The sequence below is a fragment of the Vigna radiata genome, chromosome 9 (assembly GCF_000741045.1).
Source record: "Vigna radiata var. radiata cultivar VC1973A chromosome 9, Vradiata_ver6, whole genome shotgun sequence".
NCBI lineage: Eukaryota > Viridiplantae > Streptophyta > Magnoliopsida > Fabales > Fabaceae > Vigna > Vigna radiata.
The window spans coordinates 5,543,170-5,556,454 of record NC_028359.1 but is presented as its reverse complement, the minus strand read 5'-3'; the positions used below and the strand labels follow the sequence as shown (position 1 = coordinate 5,556,454).

Genomic DNA, 13,285 nt, shown 5'->3' with positions numbered 1-13,285 from the left:
AGTGCACTATCCTCCTATCACTTGCTTCGTTTCAAAATATACCAATTTCATTCATTATTTTCCGTTCATATTACTATATATATATATATATATATATATATATATATATATATATATATATATATATATATATATATATATTACTATATATATATATATATATATAAATTATGTAATCATCTAAAGTATAATATATATATGTGTTCTCAGTCACGAAATGAAAATATATACATGATTATATATGAATATGACAACATCTTCCTAAATGTTTCCAAAATTATCTCCTTACTTGCAATGCTATTTGTTTATGTACCAACTATAATTAACACTAAAATTAAAGAGTAAGCTATTAAAAAAAAAAACCAAGATAGTATACTATTCAAACTCATGAACAACTTATACATAATAAAAAAAATAATTTTCAAAATTTTAGATTAACATAGGGGATCTAAGCATCAAATTGAATATATATAAAAGAGAGAGACTAATGTCTGACTCATCTAAGATTTTCTTCTTCAAGCGAATGGTTAAATTAAATATTAAAAATAAGTTTATTGCATTCAAAATTTGTGTCTTTACATATTAATGCTATACAAGAATTCTCTTTTCTCTCTCCCTACCTAGGTTTTAATAATCAATATACACAATCACAGTGTAATTAACATATCATCACAGGTATGTTACTTCAACTATATTTAATATCTTTGAGTTTTATATAGTAGATCACTCATACTACAACACATTATTTCTGAATTATTATCGATTCATCAATTCATATATATAATTCAACACTTTCTCATAATAAACATTCATAAATTTATGAAAATTATAAACTAAGATTATTAAACATATAAATACTTTTAAACTAGGTTAATATATGCTTAAGGAACATGTGAGTATCACTTGAATGAGATTATCTTGCGTAAACAATATTATAAAAGAAAATCATGATTATTCTTGATTCCCCCTTCACTTTAGACACCAAGAGATAAGCCATATCACTTAAGGTAGCATTGCTTGGCTGATATTCATTGTTATGAAACCTAGTAATCATTCCAAAGTCTGACTTAAAATACTACAATTTTACCACTTGAACAATAAGATGTTTCACTCAAAATCAATGAAAGCAATAAATTTAATGAACTAATTAAGTCAAATTACAATTTCATCAATAATTATTTTCGTACTCATAAAATCTCAATTACAAATCAAGTTAATTTTTCCTATTGGATAGTTACTTGTAGAAAATAATAGGTGATTAAAAAAAATCCTAAAATCCTAGTTAAACATTAGCGAATCCAAAATTAAAAAAATAAACTAATTAAAAGAATAACTTTTATCAAGAACTAGCAAAAAGATTAAGCATTTACAGAATAGTAAACTGACCAATGTTAGAGCAAATTTTACAATTGCACTAAATTAGAAATTGCTTGGATACAAATGTTCCAAAACATATATTCTATTAGGATATATGAAAAATGAATTAGAAATTAAAAAAGTGGAGAAAATTAAGTGATTGAGACACGTGCTAATAGAACACTGAAATAGAAAAAAAAAATAAAGAAAAAGAAGAAAGAGAATGAAAGAAAAGAAGAAAAAGAAAGAAAGAAAAAAAAGTTACTACGCTAAAAGGTCTTTTATCTCTGATTTTCCACCTGTTGTGTTCACTTGATATAAGTTAAAGTTGTAGTCATCATTGCCATCGTCTATACATTGTAGGGCTATATATGTTTGAAACTTTTCCTCATTTATATGTTCATTTAACACTTTTTAAGATTATTATTTTATTTTAAATTTTTATTTATATTTATTTTTATTAATTAAAAATATTATTTTATTATTGAAAAGGTTGTAAAGAATAAATAAAAAAATGATGGGTGTGAAAAGATAATTTTTCATTATTATATTAGCTTTAACTTTAACTTTTGGATTGTAATAAAACGTTAGTTTACAGAGACAAGCTAGGACCCAAACTGTGACAATACACTGTTTTCTTCTCTCTCAACTGAGTCAGTGATGAGAAGAAAGAATAAAAGAATAACGTGGAATATCCCAAAACATTTATTTTGTGTTGTTGAGATAATCCAATAAATATATATATATATATATATATATATATATATATATTTATATTTATATTTTGTCATCAAAATCAATAAGAGAGCTATGTTCAATGGCTTTCCAAAAAGAGTTATGTTCAATCATTTTAAAAAATTGAATTATATCTTCTGTGTCCAGTTTAAGACATGGTTAACTATCTTAAAGGAAGATAGAAATATAATTAATACAACTAAAAATATGGTATACAAGCAAATTTTGTAACATTTATTAGGTACAATTATTGGTCTTTTATAATATATTTATTTGTTATTTTTTTTTCTCAAACCTAAGTTCATAATTACTTACGGAACAAAATACAAGTTGCTTTATTATTATATAGTTTTACTTATATAGATGTAACTTCAAATTAATTATTTAAAACTTATCACTTATTATTATAACTTTTAGATGTTAAAGATTTTGTACATTATTAATCTATATATTAATTACATGTGATTTTTTTGACAAATGTACCGAATCGTTCAAATAATATAAAATGATAACCTTAACCTTAAATGTCGTTTTTTCAAAAATTCGTGTAATACTAGACAATGGTAGGACTAATAATTTATCTAGACTAAAAAATGTAAGATTACGTATAATTATAAATGAATAGACAGAGAATTAAAAAGGTAAACTTTGATAGTTGAAAATAAATTTAAACCCTTTTTTGGTCCCTAAGTTAAGTTATGATTTTCAGTTTAGTCTCCGCTTTTAAAAATGTCAACTTTAGTCCCTATGATATGAAAAATGTATCAAATGTTAGAAATGATATGAAATGACATGCTAGAGGTAGAATTCACCAGTTTTACTCTCGTGCACCCATAGAATCATCTCCTCTGCATCAAACACTAAAATCAACCCACTAAAGAACTCAAACACCAATCTTTAGGTGTTAGAGTCTAGGTTTACTCATTAAGAACCAATCCCTTGGACACTTAACAAGCTAACCTGCATTTAGGATTTAAGACAACTGATAGCTCCAGTTCCATTCCTACATACAAGTTTCATTAGATCTCTTGTTTCAAGTCTAGGGTTCACTAGATTCCTCATAAATCAAGTTATCCACGTCCCCATTTCAAACAAGCATTAAGAATAGAAACAAGACATTAACATTTAATGGAATATATATATATATATATATATATATATATATAATCAAGGTATCTAGAGAGTACAAAAAAGTTTAATGATTATAAAAGCCTCTAATAAGATGGGTTTGACTCTTCATTTCCATTGACTTTCCATTTCCATAAAGATCCTTAAGCTCACAAAATAGAAGGTGAAAGAAGAAGGAGACACAAGGAGGAAGAAGAGGATGTTCCCACAAGCCTCAAGCATCTTCCATGCGCTCCAAATAATGTGGTTGTGCCTCCAAATCACCAAAGACTCGATATCCTTCGAGAGGAGTTGAATAAATAGGCTCATCTTGACACATTAGCAAAGGTACTGCTCAGCACTAGGGCTCTACTGCTTAGCACTGACCTTCAAGGCAACCCTAGACGCTCTCTATAATTGTGGTGGTCAGTGGTAGAAGGGGCACTCGACAGTGGATGCTTCAGATGCTTTCTGTAATTGGATCGCTCAACATAGATAAGTGACGCTCAACGTCACCTAAGCTTTTAAAACTCACCTTTTTGCTGATCTTCTTACTTCTCTAGGTTATCAAGATTATTCAATTTATTATAAGGTCTTTCTAACACCAAAATAAGTACAAAAAGAGGAGATTAGAGTTATAATTAAATAAATGTAGTCTAAAAAGAAGAATATTTACAAAAGAAAAATAAAAGTGAGGATTTAAATATAATAAGTTATAAAAGAGCTCATTTGTCACTAAAATAAAGATAAAATAATATAAGAATTAAAATTAATAATAAATGATAATTCAATTAATAATTAATAATTAAATGATAAACTTAATAGTTACTTAATTTCAATTAATCATATAATAAGTTGGAAATAATATAATAAATTGTAATAATACTTTTAATTTTACTTAAATAAAATATGTTAATTGAGATATAAAAAATAATTAATGATAAAGTAACTAATAAGATCAAAATCTAGAAGCTGAAAAAGTTCAAAAAATTTATCGATCTTAAAAATATATAATATGCTATAGTACATAATAATATTTAATAATTTAATAATTTAATAATATTAATATAATAATAAAATTAATATATTATGTAAAACATTAAATAAATAATTAAATAATGACATTGTTAATAGATTAAAAATAAACTAAATAATAAATCTTGAAAATAATACTTCAATTAAAATTATAATATATTTATGTCAAATTAATTTAAAAACTAATTTTAATAATATAGACAAAAGTGCATTATTAAAATGTGAAAATTATAACCTTTTTAAACTTTTAAAGATATAAAAAACTAATGATTTCTATTTCAATCTTTTTCTAATATTAAAATTCATATTTCTAAATTTGAAATTGCAATAAAGTTTAAATTTGAAATTCAAAATTATAAAAAAAACTGTAAATATATTGTAAAAAAGTTTGAATTTTAAATTCAAATTAAAATAAAAAATGTAAAAAAGAACTGAAACCTTTTCATGGTCCTGCCTCTAAACAATTGTAATTTATTTCAATCCTTTTAAAAGAGTCCGAGATGAGAACAAATTTTGGAAGCTGAAGAGTTTAATAATATGTAATAAAATTGGAGGATTCTTAACAGTATATCATTATATTATAATATGTAATAAGATTTAATAAATATTAATAACATAATAATACTAATATAATAATAATAAAAATTAAAACATAATATAAATAATAAATAAATAAATATTTGAATAATGACATTGTTAATAAACTAAAAAATACTAATTGTTTTCTTAGTAAAGTTAATTATTAAACTATTTATATTATTTTTAATTTTTCATTTTAAGAAAAATACTGTAAATATAAAAGTTTGAAATACGAATTTGTGTTAAGATATGACTAGTCCAGACATCCAATATTTATATATTTACAACTTTTACTCCTAATATTTTTCTACATGGTCTATTTTATGTCATTTAACCTTTTTCTTTTTACATAATCAACTCTTTATATTTTCTTTATATCGTTTAAAATTTATATTTTTATAGAATCTATTCAACAATTTTTTTTATCTGTCATGTCTTTCAAAACTGAAATAGAGATACTTTTCTGTTTTATTTTCGTAGGTTTGTTAATTCCGTTATGATAATATAGAACCTATTATATTTTTTTCTTTTCTTCGATGACTTTTAATTGTAGTTTAAGAACAATCTCCATCGTTTGGAATTTTTAACGATAATCGTCTATTACTTTGTCTTATATTTAACATCAACTTGAGCTACGACAGTTCGAAAACTATCATTAAAAATCTGTTTAAACCATCGTTGGAAAGTCCATTGTGCAGCTATATTTTTTAACCATTAGTAGAACTTTAGTGAATCACAATTAATACATTACTCCTCTAACTAAATTCAAGTTCAAAATAATCGAAATCCTAAATTCAATCAATATTACCCGACAAAAAGTTCACCAATAATTACTTTCATACTCTAATATAGAAGAAACTCAGCTCAAGTCAGTTTTTTTTTACTAAATACTTATTCGTACTTTTAGTAGAAACTAAAAAGGAGTGGTTCATACAAATAAAAGGATAATGATATTTTGACAATATTTTAATATCATCTATGTGTCATTCTCTGATTACTCTAAAATTACTCCACAATTAATAAAAATAATCATAAACACCACCATAGACCAATCCCAGAATGACATGTAGATGGTATTAAAATGTTTACAAAAAATGTTGTCAAAATATCATTATCCCAAATAAAAATCCAAAAGAACAAGTGAAACATCATGAAACAAATCCAAAATTTAGTCAAAATAAATTAACTAAGAGAATAACTTTTGGTCAAGTGATATACCTAACAAAAAGATTAAACGTTTACATAATAATAGTAAAATAAAAAATATTAGAGCAAATATTACTCTTGCATTAAATAAAAAAAAAATTGAATAGAAATGTTTGACAATATATCTGCCACTGAAGCGTATAATCTGATTTTAGAATATATGAAAAATGGAATTAGAAATTTAGAAGGAAGTGGGGAGAAATAAAGAGACAGAGACACAGTGTAAGAGAAAAATGAAACAGAAAAAGAAGAAAGAGTCAAGAGAAGAAAAAAGAAAAAGATAAGATAGTGGTCTAAAGGGCTCTTAATTATCTCACATTTTCCACTTGTGGTGTTCAGATGGTGGGTCTGCTGACAGCCAAGCTCTTAATAATGTGTTGAATTGGTAATCAATGAGTTTGGCCTCCTTTCACTCAATAAACTAATCAAATGATTGTAAGAATATCTCCATACTTATTATGCAACAATTGAAATATGTATTGTAATTATCATCCTTCAACTCAGCTAAATTAATATCAAACTCAATTGCATATATATGCAGTTTTGTTTAACAATAGTTTAGTTCTATTTTTACATTTTGTCCATCCCTAATTGCAACTACGCCTGCAACCACAATTTCTATAATGCAATCACAATTTAGAACCTAACTAATTAATCAACTTAATTTTTGTCAATTGAAAATCCTTAACGTTAAGAGGGTTATACGATACAATGAGAAATATAATTGGTACAAGGGAAACGTTAGAAATAATTTATAAAATATTTTTTGTGTAGTTTAAATTTTATTTAAGATTATAAAACTTTGTTAATTCAACAATGATGATGATTTAGTCTATTTTTAAGGTGTCACTAGAGATATATGAAAATCAAAACTATATGTATTTTGCTTACATATGTCTATTAGATTCTAAATTTAAGAAGGCATCTTTCTTTACTTAAGTACAATATATAAAATATTATGACACCATTTCGAAATTAAAATTTAATTTTAAAACTTATATTTATAATTTTTTATATGTTACTCAAACTTCTCGTTTTTAATTTAATAAGAATTTTAACTATTATCAATGTTAGTCTACTTTGGAAGTTTTACTCATTTCTATGATGCTTTAGGTCAACATCCGTTTCAAAGTTCTAAACTCTCGCAGATATGTGCTGAATTCTTTCCGTGGCCTCCGGAGGAAACAGGTTCTAAACTTTAGGTTTAATTAACCGTTCATTGTTCATGTAATGAATGCAGAATTTACATTTAATCCTTGTGTAACTCGTAATTATTAGAAATTTAAAATATGAAGTTGAGCTGTGCAATAATTCTTTTTGTTTGTGGGAACTACTGTTGTGAGAATTTCTCACTGGACAAACTGATCTGAACAAATGAAACTAATTTTAGGCAATCTGATGAATCGATCTGGATATATCATGGTAAGACATTGATATAGGCTACTTTAAAAGTTTTACTCATATAGTACAATATCCGTTTCAACGTTCTAAACTCTGGCGATATGTGATGACACTGAGTTCTTTTTTGTATTTTTCAACAAAAGCTTTTTGGTTAATTTCCCTCTTCTGGTGAATTCTCTCATTCATAGCTTAAACATCCAGTAGTTCTATAAGAGTTTCTCAATCGCAGAAATTGTATTAATTTAAAATGATTCTTTCATCTATCATAAACTTATTCTCTACATTCTCAGCAGTCTGGGTTGATCATCTCTCCCTTACTTTTCAAGTTTTTCTGTCTCTTCCTCTCTCTAAAAGCAAGGTATATTTCACGACTACATAACGCTCTCATCATGTTTGCTTATCTCTTAAAAATACACCCACAAGTATAATTCTTAAAAATATCGCGTAGGAAACACAACCCAAGCAACGACTGAGATGAGGTATAAGAAATTTCACCAAAATCGTACATGTTTTGTTTGATTAATTCGTTAATGTTCTTTAGTTTTATGTTTCAGTTATGTCTTCCGACGAAGAGGTAACAATCCCTTTGAAATATTGGGTGGACGATAACAAAAGGCGTGTAGTTGTGGCAGAAGCAAGTGGGGAGTTGGTAGATGTTCTCTTCAGTTTCCTCACCCTTCCATTGGGAACTATTATTAGGCTTGGAAACAAATTGGATCAACATATACAGCTTGGCTGCATCAATAAGCTGTACGACAGTGTTGATAAACTGGAATCTAATGTTTTCTGGAACAACATCTGCAAGAAAATGTTGCATTCTCCTCGCAACCCGTTAGAGAGCTCTTGCCAAAGACTGAAAGTGAAAGTGGATGATACAGAACCCACCAAGTATTTCGTGTGTTACAGCTGTTCAAAGGAAAAGGATTTGTTGCTGAGTACCTTTGATGGTGCAAGGTGCCATTGTGGAAAATTGATGAGAAAAGAAACGATGTTGCTGGAAGAATCCAAGGAAGAGCTAGCTAAGGACAATGGTGCTTTTGTTAAATCAGATGCCATGTTCTTGATCTTGGATGACTTGAGAGTCCTCCGAAGCTCTGTTGGTGACTCTGTTCAAACTTTTCTCAAGCATCGACACAAAGACATCAGCATCCTCACAGAAATATCTGGAAAAGTTGGCATCAAGGAGGTAATTGTTTTTAAGTCAAGAGAATGTTTCAGTCGCATTCCCTTAAAATATATGTATCAGGGAAAGAAATAGGAGTTGATATGCGGATGAAGAAAATACTTTGGATACTAAAATGATTATTTTGTGGTATAAAGTTAAGACATTATTCTTATTTGCTCAACTGATAACCTTCCTGACTTCCTTAATTAGCTTGGTTTTGGTTGTATTTTCAGATATTGAGCATACTAAAGCAATCCTTAATCTCCAAATCTCCTCTGAGTGATGTATTATTGAAAAATGAAGAATATAAGAAATACTCTTCCTCACAGTATACCGGTCCCATTCATTCGAAAGGTCATGTAAAAATCAAAGTAATGGTGAGCAAATCACAGAACAAGATTTTATTTGCTGAAGTAGATGGAGATTTTGTTGACCTTCTAACCAGCTTCCTCACAACACCTATTGGATCTATTGTGAGGCTTATGAAAGGAAAATTGTGTTTGGGAAGCATTCGTAACTTGTACAAAAGTGTGAAGCGTCTCAATCCATCATGGTTTGTAAGATCATCTAATGAATCTTTAAAGAATATAAAGGTTGCTCCTCATTTTGGTTGTAAGAGGAATCCATTAGAAGAGGAGGATTCTCCTGAATATTGGTATGGCCCTGTAGTGGAGAAAGAGAATGAGGGGCGTACAATGATTTCAAAGAGAAAAGAGTTGTTACGAGATCCAAAAAAAGTGAAACTTTTTGACCCAAGATCCTCTGATGGAGCAAGAGAACCTCCTGTGGGATTTATGAAGAGACCATGTCTATTTGTTGTGAGCGATGATCTTGAAGTGAAACCAATGACAAATGCTTCTAGCATTTCGCATTTGAAAGAACTAGGGATTGTGAAGGTGAATGATTTGGAGGAACATTTTATTAAAGTAAGAAAGTCACATGAGGTAATATTCTCAATCAACTCTTGAATACTTGTTCAACCGCAATATTTATGGTTTTAATTAATCTAATAAAATAAATGGCTATAATAAACTGCGTACAACATTTCTTCCTTTTCAATTTATAATTGACATTCATTGTATCTATTTTGGTCAGGCAATAGACCTTTTGAGGGTTTCTTTGACATCCAATGGAGCTGCTTTGACAAAAAGCTTATTCTCTCAAATGTGGATATGTCAAAGAGGCATCCCTTGCTGGGGTGTATTGGGAAGTCGACACCAAATTAAAAAAGAAATAAAAAAGGAAGAGAAAGAGGTACCAGGTAAAAAAAGGCATGACGAAAGAGAAAAAGATAAGAAGGAAGTGAAGTAGAAACGAAAAGGAGGTACAAGACACAATAGGTGTATGTTATTGATAAATTCTGAAAAAGTCAGACGAAGAAATTATGCCTAAACTAAGGAAGATCGGAAATGGGTGTTCAAGTGCATTGTTGTAATATATTGATGCGTGAAATATATTGACTCATCTCTCCCTCCCCTGTTTATATAATTCCCCTGTTTATATAAGTAATTTGTGATTAAGGATAACAACGGAACATAGACTTGTATAACATAAATAAGCACCTAGATGATTACTCCTGAATTAAGAAAAGAAATGGTTTGTAGAAATTAGCAACTTTAAGTGAATTGGCGAGTTTTGGGAGGCAATGCTCTAATGCCTTTGATATCTTGAGTAACATTGTTTTTCATGTGTACAGGGTAAAATATGATCTATCAAAAGCCTTCTTTCCTTGGTGTTTCACAAGTGAGTCACAAAATTTAGGTAAGAACTCTGCTTTAATTTATTATCATTGGTGTTTCATTTTCATTTTATTTTTTCTCTTATAATAAATAATTGCACAACAATTAAATATGGTTGACTCAACCATTACATGGAATAGATTTTGTATTTCATATCCTTGATTCTTATGTTTTTTCTTTAATATATGTTAGCTTATTCGGAGGAAATACCTTTTAATAGCTTCCTATGCAAGCACTTTTATTGACTAGAATATGTCAAAACCGTGATTGGCGTGGAATTAATTGGCATGGAATAGTTTAGGAAGTTTTTTATTTAAATACGCTGTATTTTTGTAACTGTTAAATGCTACCTTTATTAGGTTATTTATGTTTGATTGATCCCATAATTATAGGGATTTGTCCAGTAAATTTAGCAGCCCATAATATGCTGCTGACTTGTATAAATATAGAGGTTAGTAACCTCAGAATAATATAAGAGAGATTCTATTCTAAACTTGAGATGGTATCAGAGCTCCCGATCCTTGGGAGTCTCTGACCGTGTTATTTTATCCAAAACGGCAGCCGTTATTGTTGCTCTACCTTCAACCTAAAACTACGGCAGCCTTTATTGCTGCTCTACCTTCAACCTAAAACTACAGCAGCCTTTATTGCTGCTCCACCATCAGGCCCTCATTTTTATCGTCTACGGCAACCTTCATTGTTGCGTCACCGTCACTGCGTCACCGTCGAGCCTTCGTTACTTATCGTCTGCGGCAGCCTTCATTGCTGCGTCACTGTCACTGCGTCACCGTCGAGCCTTCGTTACTTATCGTTTGCGGCAGCCTTCATTGCTGCGTCATCATCACTACGTCACCGTCAAGCTTTCGTCACTTATCGTGAGTGTATCGCGTTATGGCTGAAGCTGGGAACCCGAAAACTGGAGATAGATTCCAGACCACTGGAGAACTGCAGAATATCCATTCTGCTTATCGATTAAATGGAAAAAACTACCTCAAATGGTCTCAAATCATTAGGACCATCCTGAAAGGAAAAGGGAAAATCAGTCACCTAACTGGGGATGCACCGAGTGAGAGTGATCCAAAATTCAAATCATGGGATGAAGAAGACTCCATGATCATGGCGTGGCTGTGGAATTCAATGGTCCCAGAAATCAGTGATACCTGCATGTTCCTAAAATCAGCAAGGGAGATCTGGGAGGCAGTCGAACAAACTTACTCTAAGGCCAAGGATGCTGCTCAAATTTATGATGTAAAGGTGAAAACCGTGGCTGCTAAACAGGGAAGTAAGTCCGTTACAGAATATGCCAATCAACTTAAATCCCTATGGATGGAATTGGATCACTATCGGGTTATAAAAGCAAAGTGTTCAGAAGACTCAGCAATTTTAAAAGAATATATTGAACAAGATAGGGTCTATGATTTTTTGGTGGGCCTAAATCCTGAATATGACCAGGTCCGAATTCAAATCTTAGGAAAGGAGAAAGTTCCAGGGCTTAATGAAGTGGTAGCCATTATTCGGAGTGAAGAAAGCAGGAGAGGGTTGATGCTGGAAACTTCAACCACTGAAAGCTCTGCAATGATAGCTGAAGGAGGAACAATCATGGTTGCTAACCAGAGAAAAAACTGGGAGAAAAGACATGAGGAGATTTGGTGTACCCATTATAACAAGCCGCGCCACACAAGGGAAAAGTGCTGGAAATTACATGGAAAGCCCCCAAGCCGAGAATGGGGGCTGAAAGATGGGAAAACCTCAAGCAGAGAATGGGGACCGAAACTCCCAGGCCGAGAATGGGGATTGAAGGGAGGCCCACAGAAAAAAGGAGGGCAAGCATACATTGCTAATGGGCAAGGTGAAGAATCTGTCCANTTGAATCATGAAGAGATAGAANGGGTAAGATCCATCCTTAGTAAATTGGAGAAGCCTACAGGTACGTGCTCCTTAACATATTCTGGTAAATTTCCATTCTTGTTTGGACTTAATGTTTCAGATACACCGTTCACACATTATTGGATACTAGACTCTGGAGCCACTGACCATATGACCCCACTATCCAAATACTTCTCCACATATTCTCCATGTCCTAGTAACAAGAAAATTTCCACAGCAGATGGAACCCTCATAACTGCAGCCAGACAAGGAGAGGTCCAAATAAGCCCATCCATGACGTTAAAAAAATGTCCTTCATGTCCCTAAACTATCCACCAACCTGATTTCTATACAAAAACTCACCAAAGACCTTGCGTGTAATGTTGTTTTTTATAGCAACACTTGTGTATTGCAGGACAAGAACTCGGGGAGGACGATTGGACATGCTAGAGAATGGAATGGCCTGTACTACATGGAGGATCCTAATCTGCCTACCAAGAGTCTCATCTCTAAATCCACCATGACCAACAAAGAGAAAGCTCACCTCTATCATTGCCGACTAGGACATCCTTCATTTCGAGTTGTAAAAGTGCTTTTTCCTTCCTTGTTTAAAAATTTAAGTGTGGAAAGTCTTCATTGTGAGGTATGTGAGTTGGCAAAACATAAACGTGTACCTTTTCCCATTAGCAATAAGATGAGTCATTTCCCCTTTTCTCTTGTTCATACTGATGTATGGGGTCCTGCTTATGTTCCTAATATTTCTGGTGCTAAATGGTTTTTAACATTCATTGATGATTGTACCCGGGTGACTTGGGTTTTTTTATTGAAACAAAAATCTGAAGTTAGCTCTGTGTTTGTCCAGTTTGTCTCTATGATTAAAAATCAATTTGGGGTCGGTATAAAAAGAATTAGGTCGGATAATGCCAAGGACTACTTTAACCTTGTACTAAACTCTTTTTGCCAAAAGGAAGGGATAATCCATGAGTCCTCATGTGTGAACACACCCCAACAGAATGGGATTGCAGAAAGGAAAAATGGGCACCTTTTAGATCAAACTAGAGCTCTACTTTTTCAAAATCATGTTCCTAAAAGATTT

General features: G+C 30.6%; 2 protein-coding genes across 7 annotated transcripts in view; both read left to right on the top strand.

Annotated features, from left to right (window-relative positions):
* The first annotated feature begins 7,126 nt into the window (after window positions 1–7,126).
* Window positions 7,127–13,285, top strand: part of LOC106774290 — a 16,494-nt gene continuing 10,335 nt past the window's right edge. For 2 of the 5 annotated variants that reach the window (XR_002669631.1, XR_002669632.1), the window contains exons 1-5: window positions 7,127–7,206; window positions 7,974–8,605; window positions 8,818–9,528; window positions 9,680–9,908; window positions 10,281–10,345. Coding sequence is in view for 3 of the 5 variants with exons in the window: in XM_014661234.2 (XP_014516720.1) it covers window positions 7,976–8,605; window positions 8,818–9,528; window positions 9,680–9,895 (1,557 nt within the window). In the remaining 2 variants the exon portion in view is untranslated. The other 3 variants (XM_014661234.2, XM_014661236.2, XM_014661237.2) reach the window with 3 other exon arrangements.
* LOC111242519 lies at window positions 11,189–12,892 on the top strand. 2 transcript variants are annotated; one of them, XM_022786098.1, is made up of 2 exons: window positions 11,189–12,250; window positions 12,605–12,892. In XM_022786098.1, the coding sequence occupies exons 1-2, from the start codon at window positions 11,215–11,217 to the stop codon at window positions 12,637–12,639; spliced, it is 1,071 nt and encodes a 356-aa protein (XP_022641819.1). In that variant the 5' UTR covers window positions 11,189–11,214; the 3' UTR covers window positions 12,640–12,892. The 2 variants fall into 2 exon arrangements, with proteins under 2 accessions (XP_022641819.1, XP_022641818.1); XM_022786097.1 differs by having other exon boundaries at window positions 11,189–12,274.